The sequence below is a fragment of the Berghia stephanieae genome, chromosome 5 (genome assembly GCF_034508935.2).
Source record: "Berghia stephanieae isolate SIO BIC M18660-M18661 chromosome 5, UCSD_Bste_1.3, whole genome shotgun sequence".
Classification (NCBI taxonomy): domain Eukaryota; kingdom Metazoa; phylum Mollusca; class Gastropoda; order Nudibranchia; family Aeolidiidae; genus Berghia; species Berghia stephanieae.
In genome coordinates this window covers 82,772,570-82,795,590 of record NC_088364.1, presented here as the reverse complement: position 1 = coordinate 82,795,590, position 23,021 = coordinate 82,772,570, and the positions used below count along the sequence as shown (strand labels likewise).

Genomic DNA, 23,021 nt, shown 5'->3' with positions numbered 1-23,021 from the left:
AAGAACATTTCACAAATATAGAAGCAACAAAACAAACAAACAAACAAACAAAAAACCAACAACAAAACAATAACAAAACAAAAACAAAAATAATAAGATCATGTGATTTCAGTTTCAATTGTTTTTATTTGGAAAAAGCTATAATCATCCCATGCTATGCGTACGAGTGCATGGCATTAGATCCATTTTCAACGTCAGTAATTATAATATAATGTGTCCAGTTTGATGTCAACGTCATAAATTATAATGTGTACAGTTTGATGTCAACGTCATAAATTATAATGTGTACAGTTTGCTGTCAACGTTATAAATTATAATGTGTACAGTTTGCTGTCAACGTCATAAATTATAATGTGTACAGTTTGATGTCAACGTCATAAATTATAATGTGTACAGTTTGTTGTCAACGTCATAAATTATAATGTGTACAGTTTGATGTTAACGTCATAAATTATAATGTGTACAGTTTGCTGTCAACGTCATAAATTATAATGTGTACAGTTTGCTGTCAACGTCATAAATTATAATGTGTACAGTTTGCTGTCAACGTCATAAATTATAATGTGTACATTTTGCTGTCAACGTCATAAATTATAATGTGTACAGTTTGCTGTCAAACGTCATAAATTATAATATGTACAGTTTGCTGTCAACGTCATAAATTATAATGTGTACAGTTTGCTGTCAACGTCATAAATTATAATGTGTACAGTTTGATGTCAACGTCATAAATTATAATGTGTCCAGTTTGATGTCAACGTCATAAATTATAATGTGTACAGTTTGATGTCAACGTCATAAATTATAATGTGTACAGTTTGCTGTCAACGTCATAAATTATAATGTGTACAGTTTGTTGTAAAAAAGAACTATGTAGATATGTGCATGGCGTTACCATAGCAAAAACAAAATAAAAAAGTCACATATTCAATACAAATAAGATTGCAATAATTAGAAAGAGATCATATTGATTTCTATAAAATATGACACATCAAGCCAATTTAAACAGCCACTGTAATTGTAATGGAAAATGAACAAGGGCAGTTTTCTATTCTACTTAGAGATCAATAATATAGCGGTCCTTGATATAATGTATATAAATATAAAACGAATCGTCTCGGCCACAAAAAATGTTAGTGACAATCTGCATTCTATATATATATATATATATATATATATATATATATATATATATATATATATATATATATATATATATATATATATATATTATAGAAAGCAAGCCAGCGTTGTATGAACATTTTAATACACAAAGCACTTCAATAATAGAAATAAATGATAAACATATAAAATATGGAGCCATGTTGGAACATATCGAAATGGCACAAGGATGAATGGAAAGGAGGATCACATTGATTGTTTTTTAGGAATAAAATTTCCCTTTCAACACTTAGAAATACAGGGCACTTCTCCATAGTGAAAGGGTCGGGACCAGGAAAAAATACATACTGTTAGAGAGTTGTCGTTATAGCGGAACAACTCAAATTGGCAGGGGTGGAGGCGGATGTTGGAGTATTTGAGTAGTGATGTCTTTTCCAGCAATCTACTTTCACTTTCACTTCTTGAAACGACAGAGCCAGCCATGTTTGCATGAAAACTCGTTGCTACTAGCTTATCTACAATTATCTTTGCCTGGTCTAGTATAACAATCGACCACGACACCAATGACGTGTTGACCACTCAAATCCCTTTGAATAACTAGGTCAGCCCAGCTATATTAACATCAGCATTCGTCAGCAACCGCAACTTTTTTTTTTCTCTCTGGGGTTCAAACCCATGGTTTTCGGATTTCTCTCTGGTCTTGATTATCATGGTCAAGTTGTGGAGAGTCCCAGAGCAGGACTGTCAGATGGCTAAGTGGAACCTCGCACGGCAAACACTATATACACTTTGACCTAAATGAAAAAAATCATCGATTCTGATGATAAACAAGTCGAGTAAATTGGAAAAACAATAATAAAAACAAAAATAAAAAGTGAAAAAATAGTAAAAATTGATAACAGATACAATATTTTCCTTGTGGTTAATTTTTTCCATGCCTGTGACCATCTGGCATCCCTGTCTGTCCCTGTGGCAAATGGAAAAACGGAAAGCTAGATGGCACTGAAAGTTGCACAAACATTCACTAACTCTTCGCGTGCCAAAGGTTTTATAGTCAACTTGTTTTTTTGTTTTTGTTTTTAAGGGTTTTACGGCACTTGCAACACATTTAGGTTATATCAGCACCAGTAAAAAGGAAGAAAATGGGATAGTAAAAAGTTCTAGAATTACAATTAAAGCATCCAAGAAAAAGTAAGACAAAGGGGGACCTGGGAACAAATAGGGATCAACTGCAGATTCCAAAAGCATACCACCAATGTACTTAGTTTGAGATCACCTCTAAGTCTCATCTGGACACAAGCACGGCCCCCACTAAGAGGAACACACTCAAATGCTTACTTTATAAATTCTTAATAACAAATATAATAATACATAATAGAGAGATGATTTACAAGGAAAAAATTATCATCTCTCAAAATAATAACTATGCATTTGACTGTTTCCCTCCCAGCCAGGGCCAGGACAAAATCAAGTAATCTCATTCCAAGACAAAGACAGAATGCAAGTTGGAAAACAGATATACGGGGATAGAAGACACAGTATGTACCTCCCTGCCACTATGGGAGGTCAGGAACCCCACCCAATATAGTCAACTTGTTTCTCTTCAACTTAGTAGAAGTAGAAGTAAGAGTGGACATCATGTCTCACTGTTGCATTTGCGTTTGCGTGATCAGTGATCAGAAATAACGATAGCTGATCAAATCAAAAGCGCATTTCTTGTAACTTTAACTGAGGTGTGTTCTTTACACTAGCTGGTCGACTGCAGCTTCACTCAATCACACAGCACAGCAGTCGACTGGCTAAAATGTATAACATTATAGTGAGTTTTTTTTATTACAAATGATATAAAGGGAAAAATCGGGACTCTATATCGTTATAACAGATATCTTTATAAGTGGTCTGCACTGTATATCAGGTCATTATCTTGAAAATAAAAGAGAATATTAATATTCAGATCAGAGCAAAGTAAACAGGTCATCAGCTCTCACAAAGTGTTTAGTTTATAAAAAACAACCTTAAGACAGAAATAACTCATTCAAAGATATAATTAAAACAAATTTTAAGAATGAAGATCTTGTACAACTACAAGAATATGTGGCCTATTGACTCAATATGGTATTATATCAGGGTGTAGCAGACACTGAAAAGCGAGTTTAACGTGAAAATGGCCAGAAATATAGACATTTTCTGTTTTCTCACTTTTTAAAGGTCAAAGGTCACATTCATGCTCCTCAATTCTCCTTACTTCTTTACGTCGGATCCTTGTTTGGGGTTGCCCCTCAAAAGTCTGGAAGGGACTCCTTTCTGGTTTCCAACTGTGCCATGCGTCCTGCCTCAGTGCTTGTTCTCCTAATCCAGTCCGTTATATCTTGAGAAAATCTTCTCCATAAAGCAGATAAATGTCCAAGTTTTTACTTTTCAAAATAGATTCAATTCCCAGCATCTAGGTCACTCCAACATAATACCAATTTAAGGTGATTGGTCTCATTTAATTACTCATAAAAGTTCTTTCCAAAAAAAAAAAAATCGCAGGATTCCTTTCATCTCGTCACCACCCCCGACAATAATTTTGAAAAAGATAACAATTTAATTTATATATATAAAATAATCACGATAGCCACCAAACAAATAGGTGATAAATAAGTAAGAAAAATAAAATCTCACAATGAAATAACCAGACATCTGATTGTTTTCCTTTAAAAAAGAAAAATGATCCCAGCAAGATGAAATGATCTCATTCTAGAGCAAAGACAAAACGCCACACAAATGTAAGAGACACCGTGAGTAGAGCTACACACCAGAAACCTTGTCCGGTCTACCGGCATAATCTTCTCCAACAACCACATCCACATAAAAATGCATGTTTTGTTTTCTTGATTTTGGCATTTATGTCCTGTTATATATAACCCAACTCCATCATGTAAATTGTAAATGTTTAACTCGTGTAACATAAGGGGAATATTTCCAAAAACAAAGCAATTCTATTCACATTGACATGGAAGGCACATTTTAAAAAATGAAATTTAAAAAAAGACACGTTCAACATTTCACACCACTGACATAGCCCTATGGCAATCCCACCAATAAATAACGTCATAAGTCCAATCTTCTTTTACTGATACAGTGAATTTTGAACAATATGAATAATTTTAATCACAACTTTCCCAAGGAACCAATTTCATTTCACACAACTTTGGGAAATTGCAATTCAAAAGAAATCATGTTTTCAATATATTATAATTTTCCTTTCCCAACTTTACTCAACACAGATCGACAGTGTTTGAAAAAAAAGATAATATTTCATAGCAGCCAACTTTCCAAATGGCTAAAACAGGACACCCTAATGCACAAAACAGTCATGACACAAAACGCCAGTATTTTGGACTATTATATATTATAATCCAGATTTAGAGCTTTTTCTGTTCCTTGTTTTAATTTGCTAGTCAAAAAATCATAGTTCCATACACATAAACAATCCAATTAAAAAAAAAATCTACAGACTTTCAAATCGGGGCAGTCCCAATGTTATCAGGACAGTTGGCTGCAATGTTTTATTATTGGGTGAACGTGAAAAAAATAATATTTAAATTTTATCTGGAGGTAAAGCATTATATTATTTTCAGTTGAATATATTTTGATTTATAAAATCAAAGATAAACTCGAATTATATACATGTAAATGTAACAATCATGTCTATGCATGATCATGGAAGCACCAAATAAGTAAATAAATAAATACAAATGAAAATAAAATAAAATAATAATAATGATTAAGTACAGATGGAGTCCAAATACGTAAACATAATAGATACCTTTTGTATAATTAATGTTAAATAGCAAAGGGCAAAAGAATAAACTGTTGATTAATGGATACATTAACTTTATAATACATCATATAATATAATATAATATAATAGACACTAAATATACTTGATGGCTGCAGTGGAAAACATCGCAATCAAATTATACATAGAGCTTAAAAATGGGGAACGTGATCTTTCTTTGAAGCCATACTCTCTGATTTAGAGGACTCTAGATTGAAAATGGGTTTTTAACAAATTTTTTAACAAATTTAAAGTCAAACTCAAAATATGCCTTTTTGAATGTTTTTTTTTTTTTTTCATTCTATGTAGTGGATTGGTACAGCCTAAAGACTGGGGTAATATATATCATAGCCTTCAACATTTACTTCCGTTTTTTACTAATACATCATACAACACAACTTCACTATAAATTGTTAAAATATTTATTGTAGATTGATTACAGCAAAAGCTTTTTGGAATTCAGTTCGTCTCCAGGACAACTTTGTGAAATGCTTTGATAAGTGGACCATTCATTTCAGAGCATATAATTAAATGTTCCAGAATGACATAAACAGTCGGATGGTTAAAAGGTCTTGAACTGATACATTGCCATGTTTAGTTAGAAGGTCAATTTTTATCCAAAATGAGTTCTTGTTATAAATGTTAAATCAACCCTTTTTGTACATCTTCGAGAAATACCAAAGCTTAATTTCACTTCTTAATATTTTTTACAAATCGTCAAGTTGAAAAAGTATGAAATTTGAGAAAAGTTGCTGGATATCTTTCCCATACATCAAACCATAACTTCAAGAAAAATCACCCGATGTACTACAAATAAAGATTAAAATGCTCTGGTGAGCATATTCTTTCAGAGAAAGAAAAAAAATCAAATCCAAAATGTTCACCTTCCAACTGATTATGTCACGCACTGACACATAATTTCATGAATATAATTATATATATGACCCTAGGACATTCTGATAAACTGATAACTCTCTAGTTAAAGAGCTTGTTGCTCTAAACACAATCATGGCAATTTCAATAGCTTTTCAAAATTCTGAGATAAATAACTATATTTCAAACAGACATTTTAATTTAGGAATAAATTTGAAGGTCTTGCATAGAATTTTAAACAATAAAACACTGGATCTGTACATCGTACATACCATCAAATTGCAAGATCTTCTTATTTAATTTAATCAAAACAAACAACTTAAAGCATATTTTAATCAATTCGGAGTCAATAAAAAAATTATGAAACATCATATAATTCTAATTGAGTCCAAAGTGTAGCTGGAGCACTGCATTTTTAAATGTTACTTCTCTTCTGGCCAACTGAATTGATACATTTTCATGAGAGAGACAAACACACTTTAAAAAATCCATTTCTTCCTATACGTATTCTGGGCAAAGTAACGATTGTCAGGAGCAATCCAAAGCAGGTTTGTAGCTGGGATGATGTTGGATTGTGACAACCACTCAATTGGACACTAGACGACATTCATACTGTATCACAAAGTCATTAATTTTGTGAAAACAACTGGTTATTGATTCATTTGTTTTTTTTTTAAAGATTTACAAGACACTTAATTTGGATAAATCAGATAAAAATATGACATGATTTAAACAATAAAATCTTTGACTTACTCCATTTCTTCATTCTTAAATCATAATAACCTTATGCCGGTAATTGGTAGATTTCCAAATGATCAATAGATTTCCTGTCAACAGTAAGAACGGTTTACAATGACCAATTTGCCCCAAGCATCCAATGAGAATCTTAAACAACAAAACAAACAGGATAGACCTCCAGCAGAGTCCAACAGCATCAACGAGATTCATTAACGCATACCCGAGTGATATTACAGGGGTATGTACAAACAATGAGTGCCCGATTAAGACCAGCATAGCCAGCTATTCTCTGTACACAAAAACATTTCATTTTTCACTATTCATGCATGAGAATTAAGAGGAGACCATTCAGTTCATTATTTGCATCTGGTTTTCCCCACTGCTTATTTGTTGAGAGAGGAAGTGGATATTTAAGAAAAGGTGGGGAATGTCATTATTGAATTTTAAGTCAGGCTGAATTATTGATAAACAGCTCATAATGTGGCTTTATGACATACAAGTCATGGCTTTATGATATACAAGTTATGGCTTTATGACATACAAGTTATGGCTTTATGATATACAAGTTATGGCTTTATGATATACAAGTCATGGCTTTATGATATACAAGTTATGGCTTTATGATATACAAGTCATGGCTTTATGACATACAAGTCATTAATGGTAAGTTCCTCTTTCCACAAATTATGCAACAATATTGAATGGAAAATCCGGAAAAAGGAGAAAAGACTTTGTAATGTTTCTTGTTCCTGTTATAACTATTTCACCTTCCAGTATAAAAGGGTCTGAATTAAGCTTGCACCTTAATTACGAAACTAATCTTTGTTGCCTAACTCGAAGACGCTGTGTAAGATCCCAGCACTCTAACCTCAACCATTGACACTTGTGTTTGGTGATGTTAAATCCATCGTTCCATTCACCGGCTTGAATGACCAACGGTGTTTTCATGTGGCTGGGTGAATCACAAAAATTCAAAAATCTTCTTTTAATTTCTTTAAATTTTGCCACTTCTTCTACAAATCCAACCTCTCGATTCATTCTCTTCTTAAACCGAATTAGAAAATGGTCATATAACATAACGTCAGCTTGTGAAAAACGTGCATGTAATTTTCGTTGTTGTGACTCTGGTATAGAATTATATTTATTGTCTTGTTTGTGAAACATTCCTTTTTTTTAATCATATATAAAATATCCTCTGTTTTCCAATGAAGAATTCTTTTCATTAAGATTAAACCCTCATCAAAATATTCCATGATTAAAACCAAACCAAACTGATGTTCTACTTTATTAATAAAATGTTTTATGTATTGAATATTATCGAAATTATGTGACAAATCAAACCCGAGATCAACAGACTGTCTATTATTGGTCCACGATTCATAACCTCCTACTTCATATTTCTTTGGATCACGTAAAAATTCTGAAATTGGGTCATCCCCTTTGACCTTCCGTAGATAGCCTGTTCTCCATTCATTTCTGTAGTATAAAAAAGCTGACACAAAGTTTTGAAATGGCTCCCTAAGAGAAGTTACAGCAAACGTGTCATTGTGTAAATATCTTAATATTTCTGGTGTAAATATGTGATGATTGAAAACCATATCATATTTCTTGACACCTGGGAGTAGGAGGAGCTGCTTCTTCCTAAAATGAGCTTTTTGATTGATGTTCTTCATTCGTGGAAGAAGAGGCAGAAGGTGGTGTGCTCGACAATACTCAGCAAAAATGGAGCACATTGTCCCACTTCCTGTTTTGTGTGTTTTAAGATAGTACACATGCTGATGCGGTCGAAAATTGGATTTGTGTTTACCATGTTTGCCAAAATGAGATACTTGCTTCCATGCCTGAGAGTAACGCCCCTTCAAAATATAAGTCACTGAAATCACCACAAAAATGACCAGTAGTAATCTGAAAGAGGAAGGAAGAGAAAGGTGAATAATGAATATGATGAACAGAATAATATTATGCAGTAGAGCAGAGATATAACAAACAAGCCCAGGTACAAAAAAGTTTGTTTTGTCAGTAATTCTTTATTTCAGTCAACCTCTTTCACACATATATTTTATGTCATCGCCATCACCCCCAGTTCGTTTTATTTTCAGTTATCGTAGAGAATTACAATAATCTGATCTTGAGAATATAAATGTTGTTGCTAGCTTTTCCGTTATATCTTTAGTCAAGTAGGTCCGTATATTGGCAAATTTTGCATAGATTATCAACATGTGAATTCATGCCCAAATCATTATCTAAAAATAATAAATTTCTTATTGTTTTGCTTGATTTTATAGAATTGTCATTCATTAATATTTCCCCATATAACATTAGTTCAGGTTTTTCATCACCAAGATTAGCTTACATCCATCCAGCTTTTTACATCAACTACACAATTTTCAATTGATTTATGTAAAAGACAAATATTATATGGAGTATCGCCTTTATACATTTGTGTATCGTCAGCCAAAAATTTACACCATGATTCTTAATAATCTTCTCTTTCTGTAGTAGTTGCAGAGATTATGACTCTTTTTTTTTTTGACCAAAAGGGCCAAAAACTTTATGTTTATTCTGATACCATATCTGGAAAATTATTCTCTCAAATTTGTGACATCCAATTTGCTCAAAAAAAGTCTTGTCAGAGGGTAGAAAAACAGCTATAAACTATAAATTTAAATCTTTGAATTTGAACATAACGTCTTGAAAATTTTACGGGGATTTACTTAAATGAACATCTGAATGTATCTGTTAGATTGTGTTTTTCTATAATTTGTTGTTAGATTTGTTTGTCTATCACTGTGAGTTGTGTTCTATGGTGGGTTGTGTTGTGGGGATGTAGTGTGTTATTGAAATCTCCTGCTAGGATGATGGGTGTCGATGGGTTTGTCTCTATTCTTTTTTCTAAGTCCATGAAAGTTGTCCTATTTTCGTCTGTCTTGGAGGCGGGTCCGTAGATGTTGTAAATTTGGAAATTGTAGCCGTCTTGGGTCAAGTCTATTTTTCTAATTGGTCCGGTATTGTCATGGTCATGTTGGGTGACCGTCCATTTGTCTGAGATTTGCAGTGTGGCTACAACTCTACAGTGTCTTTTTTTCCTGTCGTTTGTCCAAAATATATTTTTAACGTCTGGTCTAAAGTCGAAAAGTATTCGTTATTGGTTGTATTTGTCATGTATGTTCGTTTCTTAGTGAAGTAGGAAGTCTGGTCTATACTCTCTTATTAGATTTTCGATGTTTTGTATTTTCTGTCTTATACCTCTGATGTTTAAAGTCATAATTGTCAATGGTAGGAAGTCATCCTCTTTGTTAGAATAAGATATTCATATTAGTGAGTAATATTGGTGTAAGTATGTGTGTGTGTTCGTGTATGACTGTAAATGTATCTGTGATTGAGTTTGTGTGTATGTGTATGTGTTTGTTTCTTCATATGTATTCTCACAATTGTTAAAGAATAAATGTTTGAATGACAATTAATATTGTAAAGCTCCACTGAGCTCTTATGTGGAAGTTGGGAGCTATATAAATAACTTATTATTATTATTATCATTATTATCATTATTATTATTATTATTATTATTATTATTATTATTATTATTATTATTATTATTATTATTATTATTATTATTATTATTATAATTATTCAGGGTGTCCAGCAGATTATCAGACTTAAAAATCCTACCTCCCCCCAAAAAATCCTACCAAGCAATTTAAAAGCAGGGGTGAGAATGACTGGTCACAAAAAAGGAGGAAATTTTTCATCGTGAAGATCATGACCCATCCATGCGACCATAACCTATAAATTTGAATTTCACTCACATTTACTGAGATGCGATCCAAAATTTGTCTTGCAGCAATTTCTGACACGACTCAGTGGAATTTCAAAAGTTGAAAGTGTAATTTAAACATTTGGTGGTTGTAGTAGGGATGATGATGTGACGGTTGTAGTAGTAGTGGTGATAGGGATGATGATGTGATGGTTGTAGTAGTAGTGGTGATAGGGATGATGATGTGATGGTTCTAGTAGTAGTGGTGATAGGGATGATGTGGTAGTAGTGATTGTAGTAGTAGTAGTGGTCGCATGGATGATTGTGTGGTGGTGGTTGTAGTAGCTGTGGTAGGAATGATGATGTGGTGGTTGCTGTAGTAGTAGTGGTGGTAGAGATGATGATGTGGTGGTGGTTGTAGTAGTGGTAGTAGGGTTTATGATGTGGTGGTGGTTGTAGTAGTAGTGGTGGTAGGGATGATGTGGTGTTATTTGTAGTAGTGGTGGTGCTAGTGATGATGGTGTGGTGGTGGTTGTAGTAGGAGTGGTGGTAGGGATGATGTGGTAGTTGTGGTAGGGATGATGATGTGGTGGTGATTGTAGTAGTAGTGTGGTCTTAGAGATGATGATGTGATGGTGGTTGTAGTAGTTGTGGTGGTAGGGATGATGCTGTGGTGGTGGTTGTAGTAGGGTTGATGATGTGGTGGTGGTTGTAGTAGTGGTGGTCTTAGAGATTATTGTGTGGTGGTGGCTGTAGCAGTTGTGGTAGGAATGATGATGTGGTGGTAGTGTAGTAGTAGTAGTGGTGGTAGGGATGATGTGGTGTTATTTGTAGTAGTAGTGATGGTGGTAGGGATGATGATGTGGTGGTGGTGGCTGTAATAGTAGTGGTGGTAGAGATGTTGATGTAGTGGTTTTGATGAGTGGTTTTTTTTTTGTTTGTTTGTTGCTTTAGGTCTCTTCCAACACAATTGAGGTTATATGAGAGACCGCTGAAACAAAAAAAACAAGCAATCTAACAAAAATAGTACAAATGTAAATCAAAATCATAACCTAAAGATATCATAAGCTAAATTATAAATAACCAAGGACAAACAGGCAGAAGATTTACAGAAAAAAAATATCCCCTGTCAAAAATACAATCACAAACCAAAGAAGCAGGATAGGCTAGTAAAGAGAAGAAGAAACGACATCACTATCGGATCGTACACCCATGCGAACATCATAGGTATATGATTCAAGGGTGATGCTCCCATCCAACCACCCGCGAGTGGTGGTTTTGGTGAGTGTTTTTTATTCAGTGATGATAATAGCAATTTGTCAAAAAGGAGGAAAATGTCTCCGTCTATAGATCAAACACAAGCAAAGTGTAAAAATAACAGGAACATAGTTTTGTATTAGTATTATTTAATATATTACTATAAGTAGTATAAATCCATTCTTATTATTAGACATAAATTTACTTTTTGTAAACATTTAATGAATTGTCCTTTCCATATGTAAAAGGCCTACAATGCTATTCAAATAAAAGGCCAGAAAGTGTTGTTTTGTTTTGATTTTTACTTCATAAAGCAGGCTACAATATCTTTGTTACCGAAACATAGTGGTTATTCAGCTTAAATACAACCCAATAATCTCTCAAATTTAAAGCCATAGCCCAAAGGTAAAAAGAAAGAAGAGTAAATTAAGCCAATCACCATTGCTTTATTCTTATAATATATTATTATCTCTGTATAACCATATGATTATAAGAAAGAGAGAAAAAGAGAGAGAGAGAAAGAGAGAGAGAGAGAGAGAGAGAGAGAGAGAGAGAGAGAGAGAGAGAGAGAGAGAGAGAGAGAGAGAGAGAGGGGGGGGTATTAAAAAGGCAATAGGTACCTACAACGGAGAAAAAAATCCAGACCCATTTGTCCCTCCCTTCCCCTTCAACCAGCTAATCAAAGAACACCACTGGTCTTCTGTATTAATTGTGACATCTGGTGCCATTCTGTCTGGCCCGACGTCATAAAAACGGGACCGTCACCAAATTTCAAGAGACTGAGCACAGGTGTCAAAATATGACATAAGACATAATGATGATTTTGTGGTTTTGAGGAAAATGCTTGACACGGCAAAAAATCCGACCTCGGTGCAATTATCCGACTTTTTCCTACCAATCCGACCTTAAGGTAAAAAATCCGACTTTATCCGACTTATCCGACCTCGCTGGACACCCTGTTATTATAATTATTATTATAATCATTATTATTATAAAATGTTTTAGATTTGGAGTAGATAATACAAATCTTATTGAAATGACAAGAGTGGGTGAAGAGAATAGCTTAAAACAAATGACTTACAACAGCACAGACTTTACTTTAAGCATTTTTGAGACTCTGGCCTTTAAGAGGTCCCATCCTGGTATTCCTGAAGATTGAAAACAAAGTTTTAAAATGAAACTTGATTGACATTGATATCTGTTTGGGTTACAGTCCCGATTGGTGAACATAGATTGACTCAAACTGCATCATGGGTAAAATAATGGAAAGAAGTAATTAAGAGTATATTACATTATGTGCAGCTATGTGGTCTAGTGGTATGACCCTCGCTTTAGGATCGGAAGGTCTTGGAAAAGACTCTTTACTCACATTAACCGTTAACAGCGTTGTCTCTGTCCGAAAAAATTGTAGTGTCGCCTAACAGGCGTCATGTCTCGTCCTACTTGTTAAGTGTTGCAGTTGGCCAGGGACCCCTTGTAAAGCGCTTTGAGCACATTTAGTGGATATTGCGCTATTTAAAGCTCTTTTTTTTTTTTTTAACTTGTTTCTCCAATCAACAAAACTGAAGAAAAAGCCGACATTAAATGGACAAAAAAAAAACAAAACTGATTTGACCTAAACTGTCGCAAGCTCCGTGAAAACCACTAAAAACAAACATATACACAGTTATAGTAATTCAACAGGGAGTCAAACTTATAAATAGAGGTGCCTAAATGAGTCAATAAAATGGAGATAAAGATAAAGGGAGTAAATCTGAGTCATGAACGAACAACACAAAACAAATGACGTTTCGGCCCTTGGCCTTTATCAAGTAAACACTTACTCTGTCAATGTCCAAATTGGCTGGTACCAAAGCACCTATGACTGACTAGGCCTTTTGAAGCAGTGTGTGTCTTATTTTGATTGCATTTTAATTTTATTTGTTGATGCTGGCAACTATGCTTATGGAGAGCGCTATTATTGAGTTCACGACAGCCTCGAAAGTAAACTGACCTCCTGCTTATCTTGCATTTTATTTAGGTCACATGTATGGCCCCTGCAGCATTTCAGCTACTACCACAATGAATAATGTAGGCCGATACCCAAATGCAGTTCTTGGCTTGATTAAACATTCAGTCCTGATGGTTTTCCAGCAGAAATCAGCGAATTGAGGTCAAAGGAGGAATTTCCTCCCCCCCCCCCCCCCCCCCCCCGGAAAACAAAATAGATTAAAAATCAATGTATTGGAAGTGAGAGAGCTCATAATATTATGTGATGGAATATACAGATGCAGTTTCCCACTCTTCATTTCTTTTGCTCTAAAGGTGGGGGCTTATAAGCAATTGTTCAAAACTTTCCTCCTTTTCCACGTTTTGTCACCATCAGCACTGAATTCTGTTTGAGAATATTTCTTTTACAACCATAACCATTTGGGTTATCATACCTGGTTACTTTTTGACCACCCTGCATTTTGCCTATCAAATGCATTGACATTTCATTTTTTATGCTGTCTTTAAACTTGTAGGTCTACACTTGTCATTTCACAAAATAAAACTTAATACTCAGGCAAATTTCGGTTTCAGTTCCAAGCTAGGCTAGCGTAACAAATTTCCTAAGATTTCTTGGACTATTGTATTGGGTCTTTCCTAAAAAAAATTTAATTACCTGTATTGGGCGGTTTTAATCATTCTGTATTGTCAATATAGGTTAAAAAACAACATTTATGGTGACAATTTTTATTATCTTTGTTGATACCCATTTTGCAACCCAATTTGTGGGTCTGACATAAAAAAATTAAACAATCTTGTGGCAAACGTTCCACAAAAACTAATGAAGGAATGACCTCCATATTCTTCCCTCTTGTCAACATTGTACGATAGTGTGTCACTACAGAGAGATTTTACAGCTTTAGCTTATGGAATTTTTATTAGAACATTACAAAGTTGAGAATCAAAATGTTATGACAAAATTGACCTTAAAAATTTAGAATTAGGATTATAATTCAAAATTCACATATCTTATCAAAAAAATCTCTCTGATGTTACATAATACATTATCTCTGTGATAACTGTGGAAATTTTCAGACAATTTCATTGAATAGATTCTGAGAAACGTTTGACACAGTTTCCCATACCCTTAGAAAAATGACATATTGAGAAGGCAGTGTCTACGTACACGGTAACCGGGCACCTAATCTCAGGATCTACGTACATGGTAACTCCCGTAACTGGTTTGCCGCTACAATACAAGCAATGGATGGACCTCGCTCTGTGTGTGTGTGTGTTATTTAAAAAAAATCAAACAATACAATATAACCAATTAAAGGCGAGATTCAAGGTTACCATGTATGTTACTGTTACCATGTACGTAGATCCTGAGGCTAGGTGCCCGGTTGGTAACGAAAATAATGATACCAAGATACCTGCGATATTCCTCTTTCGCTGTGATTATCCCCAGACAGGTGTCTGGGGATAATGCAAATTCGTTATTCCCAGACAGATATTTGAAACTCCGCTCTTTCAAACAATTATCCACATTCCAGACTATGGAATGTTTCCAAATGCACATAGAAATAAGGAAAGTTAATAAAATATCTATAAAAACATAAAATTAACCAACATTAAATCAGTTGTTACTACATATACACAATATGCGTCGACTTCGAAGTGAGTGTCATGGCCGAATGGTTTAGTCGTCTGCCCTGGAAGTTTTACCAGAATCGACGTTGTGGGTTCGAATCCTGGTTCCGCCGCTTTTTTTTTTTTTACATTCTGTATTCTTTTTACAGAACGTTGCAAGGGATAAATGTCCCATCCATCCTCCCCCAACCTCTTTTTTTTTTTTTTTTTTTTTTGAGCAGGTCTATTCTTCAGTGATGATACTCACAAAAAGTCATAAAGGAGGAAAAGTCTCGGAAAAACGGAAAACTCACCTAGAACATTCTTGCACCACAGGAAAGTAGGCAGGATGACTTCTTTTGAGTACTTGAAGAGTACTAGTGTGTTTTGGGCCCTTTCTAGGTGGGGGCCCAACCTGTTTGGATTGCTTCTTTATATGAAGCTTATAGGCTGTTTTAATTGCCTTCTCCCAGACTGCCTTTGCTTGCTTTTTTGTTTCCGCCTTTACAACTGCTTGATCAAACATTTGTCTTTTTCTTTCCTTTTCCTCTTTCTGTTTTTGCAACTCAGCATGATACTTGCTGCGAGATTTTTTAATGCAACTTATCAGGACAGGATCAATTTCACTGTGATCTATGTCTTTTCTTTTGAAGCATTCCAGGGCAGTGGCATTTCTTGCTTTCAAAGAATACTTCACCGTCTGTATGGCAGAGAATGTTGAAATATTCATGTTGCCACACTTGTCTTTAAGAATATCCTTCATTTTAGAAAAGGAACCCTCTACCTGTGGGCCATGAAATATGGATAAGCAAGCCCTAGCCAGCTTTTGAAGAATAGGAAAGTCACTATTTCTATTCCACCACAAATCAACCCTTTCCCCATTAAAGTCCTTCTTGGTTATGACAAAATTTTTTATTTCCACCAAAACAAGTTCCATTTCCGTTTGAGATAAATAGTGCCCAAAATGACTAGCTAGAGTGTTTAAGGCTTTGCCAATGACACTATGACAGGGAGCCTCTGGATCTAAGGCTGAAAGACTGACTATTAGTGGATTGTTTAGAGGCAATGTTACAAGCAGATGTTAGCACAATGCCTGTATGCCCTCCAGACTGTAATGAAGAATTCATTTCTCTTCTCATAACTTTTGAGAGTGTCTGAAGTGACTTTGCCAATGAAAATGTCCTTCAATTCCAGCTTGTTCTCTACACTACCAACATCTAAGGATCTGAGGAGGAAAACCGAGGAAAGGAAAGAAAACCGCGGATTTCTGCGGATCCGCGGAAAAGTATCATCACTGATTCTTTTCTCCTTTTTGTTTGGCCTTTTGTTCCGTTTCTGAGCATGGATTTCTTAAAATTGTTTTTATTTTTTAAAAATAATTATTTTTTGTTTTTTTCTCCTCTATCTGACCATTTGGTCGCTCTCTGAATATTTCTGTTTGTTTGCTTTTTAATTATTTATCCTTTTTAGACACTTTTTGAGATCGGAGTGGGGACGAATATGACAATTTGATAGAAACTAGAAAGGAACTAAGAGAGAGAGAGAGAGAGAGAGAGAGAGAGAGAGAGAGAGAGAGAGAGAGAGAGAGAGAGAGAGAGAGAGAGAGAGAGAGAGAGAGAGAGAGAGAGAGAGAGAGAGTTAAAAAAAAAAGAGGTTGGGGGAGGATGGATGGGAGATTTATCCCTTGCACCGTTCTGTAAAAAGAAGACGGAATGTAAAAAAAAAAAAACAAAAAAAAAGTGGAGAACCAGGATTCAAACCCACGACGTCGATTCTGGTAAAACTTCCAGGGCAGACGACTAAACCATTCGGCCATGACACCCACTTCGAAGGCTACGCATATTGTGTATAGTATATGCAGTAACAACTGATTTAATGTTGGTTAATTTTATGTTTTTATAGATATTTTATTAACTTTCCTTATTTCTATGTGCATTTGGAAACATTCCAGTCTGGAATGTGGATAGGCCTAATTGTTTAAAAGAGCGGAGTTTCAAATATCTGTCTGGGAATAACGAAATTTGGTTATCCCCAGACAGGTGTCTGGGGATAACGAATTTTCATTATCCCGAAACAGGTGTCTGGGGATAATGACAGCCTTCCTCTTTAGTTATGCATCTTTAATTGAACCCCCCTAAAATTTAGGAAAAGTGAACGGCAATTTCCAGTCATAACTTTCTTATGGGCGAGTTGGGTCACAATTTGACTCCCACTGCTGCTGCTCACGAAACGAAACTGCCTAAAGTTACCGTGTACGTAGACACTCCGTATTGAGAAAATAGCAAAATGGCTTCCCGTTTTTCACACTTTTCTTACTACCTGTACCATTTTCGACGGTGTTTTTCGTGCCTACTTTAATAATTTGGACTTCAATTATTCTAAGATAATAAAATATCATTTTCCACCAAAATCTCAAAATCAAATTTTTGAAGGATTTTCCTAATATATTAATTAGACCCAAACCGCCAAGCAGGAGGAGCTTTGGGAAGGCCTCCTTAAATACCCTATTACTATTACTACGTGACGTGAATAGACTCACCTCTTTTTCTTTCTTTTTTTTTTTTTTTTTTTTTTTTTTTTTGAGACAATAGATTGCTAGCTTCAATCAAACGACACAAAATGCGGGAGAATATAGTCTATAGGCATGATGTAGAATTCCTCTAAAATTATTTATTGAGGCTTTCTTATTGTCTTGTTCGCCAAGTGTGGAAATATCTACTTTCACTTTCGCTTTTGACATTTCCTTCAATTATCGATATTCACCAAAGAAATTAAAAGGAGAACTCCCTATAACCTTTTTGATATTCACAGACAGTGATGCTTACGCGAGGTACATGAACATGTCCTTACAGGGAGAACGTAAAGGTGGTTTTGCGCATGCGTCTCTCGTCCTCGCTTCCGGTGAAACCGCGCGGTTAGTTAAATCGTTTCTCAGCGGTCTTTAAGTTTTATCGAACCATGTGTTTAATTCTAAACATTTTTTCCTCTCACCCCAATAACATATTTTAAAGGTTGATATTATTTTTCATTCTTTAATTCTTTTTCATAATTGGTGAAATCTCCTTAACCAAAGGAGAGATATCCTCAGTTGAAAAGTTATAAGTTTTTAAATTTTGTGGTCTATACGGTGCGAAAGTTTGGTCAGAGCCCCTTCGTTTTTATAACTTCTTCTGTAGTATCTTTCAACATCGCCCATCGCCGACTCCTTATTGGCATTTTTGACGTATAATTTAAGATAAAAGACATAAGAATTGTAATATTGGAAGAAGTAGTAGTTATAGAATACTATCTAACTACTAACTACACTACTACATACTACTACATACTACTACTACTACTATATAACTACATTACTACTACTACTACTACTACTACTACATACTACTACTACTATACTACTACTACTACTACTACACTACTACTACTACTACTACTACTACTACTACTACTACTACTACTACTACTACTACTATATTATTATTATTATTATTATTATTATAATTATTATTATTATTATTATTATTATTATTATTGTTACGACTACTTCTAGAACTTTTGTTTTATTTGTTTTCCACGTTAATTTGTGTATTGTTGTGCTGACGAAGGGTTTGTACCCGAAACGTCCATTGTTTGTATCGTTCCCATACGAAGCCTCTCCATTTTCACTCTTCCGTTAGTATTTTCACAATCACAGGCAGCCCCTACCGTTTTCTACTATAACGGTAAATAACATTGCAGAATCGAGTGGTGTTCCGCTGTCATGACTAATCTTGCTAAATAAATCATTAACTTTCATTTATTATGGAAATGTTTGTGTAATGTTTACTTCGAATTAATGACAGAGAATAAAGATGTGAATGAAAAAGAAAGACAACTCATCTTTTACTCATATTTATAGATGTATGCACTGATTAAGTCCCTTGTATAGCCTAAATGCCTGCGTCATGCTACTCGGCTACTCATAAAAAATGAATCAAAATCTTTTCGGAATCTCACACCATTGCATTATGTGTAAACAAAAATGAATATATAACAGCTTCGTAAAAAAAAAAAGGACAACATACCAAATACGGAACGTTTTGGGTTCAAAACCCTTCTTCAGACAAAGACAAATAAAAAACAACAACAAAAAACAATAAAAACTTAACCACATTGCTAAAAACAAGTCGACGACTAAATATTTCGTACGTCCTCTCTGTTGAAGAAAAATCTTGGATGTAAACAAAAAGACCCGTTCCTTTCGTATCTAACAATGCCAAATCGAGCGGAATATAAAGGAACGCATACAATTTGGTGCGTAAAAAAGGGAGGAACACCTGTGTATTTGTTTTTATTGGGGTTTTTTTTTTTGTGTGTGTCAATGGCCGAATAAGGGTTTTTAGCCATAAACGTTCCGTGTTTGGTATTTTTTTTTTTTTAAGCTGTTCTATTCATTTTTATTAATTACTTTTGACTGTTCACAGCTTCAAGCAGTTTACTATTACTTTAACTCACTGAACACTAACACCGACTTTATCCATAGTTAACTCACTGAACACTAACACCGACTTTATCCATAGTTAACTCACTGAACACTAACACCGACTTTATCCATAGTTAACTCACTGAACACTAACACCGACTTTATCCATAGTTAACTCACTGAACACTAACACCGAATTTATCCATAGTTAACTCACTGAACACTAACACCGACTTTATCCATAGTTAACTCACTGAACACTAACACCGACTTTATCCATAGTTAACTCACTGAACACTAACACCGACTTTATCCATAGTTAACTCACTGAACACTAACACCGACTTTATCCATAGTTAACTCACTGAACACTAACACCGACTTTATCCATAGCTTACCCGGGGTTACTTTTATCCCATGACTATTTATTACATTTTTATGATACAAATTATAGGCGTAGCATCACAGCTAATGTTTTTCATTTTTACATGTTAATGGTAGTTGATTGAAACTATCTATGTACATGCTCATTTTTAATACATTCTTTCCAATTTTGAAAAGTATCTAAAAGCTCTAGGATTGAGTGAGTTAATCGCATGTGTATATCATGGCGTGCCTTCCATCGAGATCCGACGAACACAATTTTGAGATAGACTTGGATACAATCAAAAAGGGGCTTGCAAAAGACCAAGATAGTTTGTTTTTTTTCGGGGGTTTTATCGACAGAAATCGTGATTAATAACACGTTGTTAAAAGCCATAATGTTTTTAGAATCAAAAGTCCCCCCCCCCCCCCAAAAAAAAAAAAAAAAAAAAAAAAAAACAACAACAAAGAAACAAAAAACCCCGTTAAATTTGACTTTAACCGAGAGAACATCAAAATACAATCCCATTTGTAAAATCTGTATTTTAATTATTAGGTCTTCAGTCTTTTCAGTTGCAATTTCGTTAAATATTGCCGGAAAGTAAACATCAGATCTAAATAAACAGAAAGGGAAAATAAAAGGTGTCGTCCGCTAATATGTGTGTGTCTATTTTAAGCATACTTATTATTATTATTATTGTTATGATTGTATTATTATTATTATTATTATTATTATTATTATTATTATTATTATTATTATTATTATTATTATTATTATTATTATTATTATTATTATTATTATTGTTATTACTATTATTATTTAATCATCATCATCATCATCATCATCATCATCATCATCATCATCATCATCATCATCATCATCATCATCATAACATTATCATTACTATGCACAATTTCACATCGATGCCTTCTTGTTCAATACAAACGCCCATTTCTATTTCATTCCTTTCTCTTTTTTTTTAAAAATTCGATGTGCAGTTATGTGACCATTTTGGTCATGATAGTCAAAGAAACTCTATCCATCTACACATTGTGTTATTACATATCCTACAGCACACTAACTATAAACTAATGTGTGGATACGCCCCTCTCTGTGTCCGCATTTATTTTGGTTGGTTATCCACTTCGATTATCTCATGATAACACACGTCGGAATCATTGTAGCCAGATTGGTATTTGTGATGGCCAAATCATTGTTTACAAATCTAAATTAGGAAGAAAAAAAAACGTGCGTTTATGATCGTTGTCCGATGTGCACTTATCTGAAGGTCTGATAACCCAATTCATTATGGGCTCTCTGTTGTAATGGAAATCTATAAAATAAATGACGCAAAATATTGTCCATTACAAACAACAATGTTAAACTAGGCCTGTAAGTAGCCGTCGTCGTTGTGTGATTAAATTGTAAGTATTTAAATGTTAGTTAGATGTCTAGGTTCACATATAGACAGGTCTAGGTTCACATATTGACAGGTCTAGGGTCACATATTGACAGGTCTAGGTTCACATATTGACAGGTCTATGTTCACATATTGACAGGTCAAGGTTCACATATAGACAGGTCTAGGTTCACATATTGACAGGTCTAGGGTCACATATTGACAGGTCTAGGTTCACACATTGACAGGTCAAGGTTCACATATTGACAAGTCTAGGTTCACATATTGATAGGTCAAGGTTCACATATTGACTGGTCTAGGTTCACATATTGACAGGTCTAGGTTCACATATTGACAGGTCTAGGTTCACATATCGACAGGTCTCGGTTCACATATTGACAGGTCTAGGTTCACATATTGACAATTCAAGGTTCACATATTGACAAGTCTAGGTTCACATATTGACAGGTCAAGGTTCACATATTGACAAGTCTAGGTTCACATATTGACAGGTCAAGGTTCACATATTGACTGGTCTAGGTTCACATATTGACAGGACTAGGTTCACATATTGACAGGTCTAGGTTCACATATCGACAGGTCTAGGTTCACATATTGACAGGTCAAGGTTCACATATTGACTGGTCTAGGTTCACATATTGACAGGTCAAGGTTCACATATTGACAAGTCAAGGTTCACATATTGACAAGTCTAGGTTCACATATTGACAAGTCTAGGTTCACATATTGACAAGTCTAGGTTCACATATTGACAGGTCAAGGTTCACATATTGACTGGTCTAGGTTCACATATTGACAGGTCTAGGTTCACATATTGACAGGTCTAGGTTCACATATCGACAGGTCAAGGTTCACATATTGACAAGTCTAGGTTCACACATTGACAGGTCAAGGTTCACATATTGACAGGTCTAGATTCACATATTGACAGGTCTAGGTTCACATATTGACAGGTCTAGGTTCACATATTGACAGGTCTAGGTTCACATATTGACAGGTCTAGGTTCACATATTGACAGGTCCGATGACCGAACGCAATTATTTTTTGATTAACGTTGTTGAAATTGACAATATTTTACGTTTATTTGAGAGTATTTCCATTACAACAATGAGACCATGATAAAGTAGGTTATCAGATCTGCAAAAAGAATACACGTGGGCAGACGCCGATTTGTTTATTACTAATCTTGTGTTCTTTTTCACGATATCAATTCTATCCGATGGCTTCATCATTCTCGTTTAGTCTGACTCGTGATAAAAATATAGAGTATTACAAGAAGTGGCTTTTTATAATGAAATTATCTGACTTGTCACTGATAACTTGTGAACACCATTTTGTTGATCCCATGTTCGACCATCAACGTTAACATAATAGAATAGAAAACATTGCAACGAATGCACCAAACAATTATCTTAATCTTCCCAATTCAAATTCATGCGAGTGGTTTAAGTCAAGGGAGATAAGCCATGTGATAACAAACGACTTTTATATTGGTGAAGGTGTTGTTGTTTGGGTTCGATTCACATATCACGTGACATCAATCCAAATTGGATATGGTTTGCTTGTAAAATCAATTAATTAATTAATTCATTCATTAATTAATAAATAAT

General features: G+C 34.5%; 1 protein-coding gene across 1 annotated transcript; it reads right to left on the bottom strand.

The window, feature by feature from the left end:
• Window positions 1-5,227: 5,227 nt before the first annotated feature.
• LOC144973740 (galactosylceramide sulfotransferase-like) lies at window positions 5,228-17,899 on the bottom strand. Its single transcript, XM_078916573.1, has 3 exons — window positions 17,704-17,899; window positions 12,649-12,715; window positions 5,228-8,461 (listed from the first exon to the last, which is right to left on the bottom strand). Exons 2-3 carry the CDS (start codon window positions 12,672-12,674, stop codon window positions 7,612-7,614), a joined length of 876 nt encoding a protein of 291 aa, XP_078772699.1. The 5' UTR covers window positions 12,675-12,715; window positions 17,704-17,899; the 3' UTR covers window positions 5,228-7,611.
• Window positions 17,900-23,021: the final 5,122 nt, after the last annotated feature.

Coding starts and splice junctions, on each gene's coding strand:
- LOC144973740 (XM_078916573.1), bottom strand. CDS start 12,674: ATGCTTAAAGTAAAGTCTGTGCTGTT. Junction 8,462..12,648: donor AAAGTAAAGTCTGTGCTGTT/GTAAGTCATTTG, acceptor TTCCTCTTTCAG/ATTACTACTGGTCATTTTTG.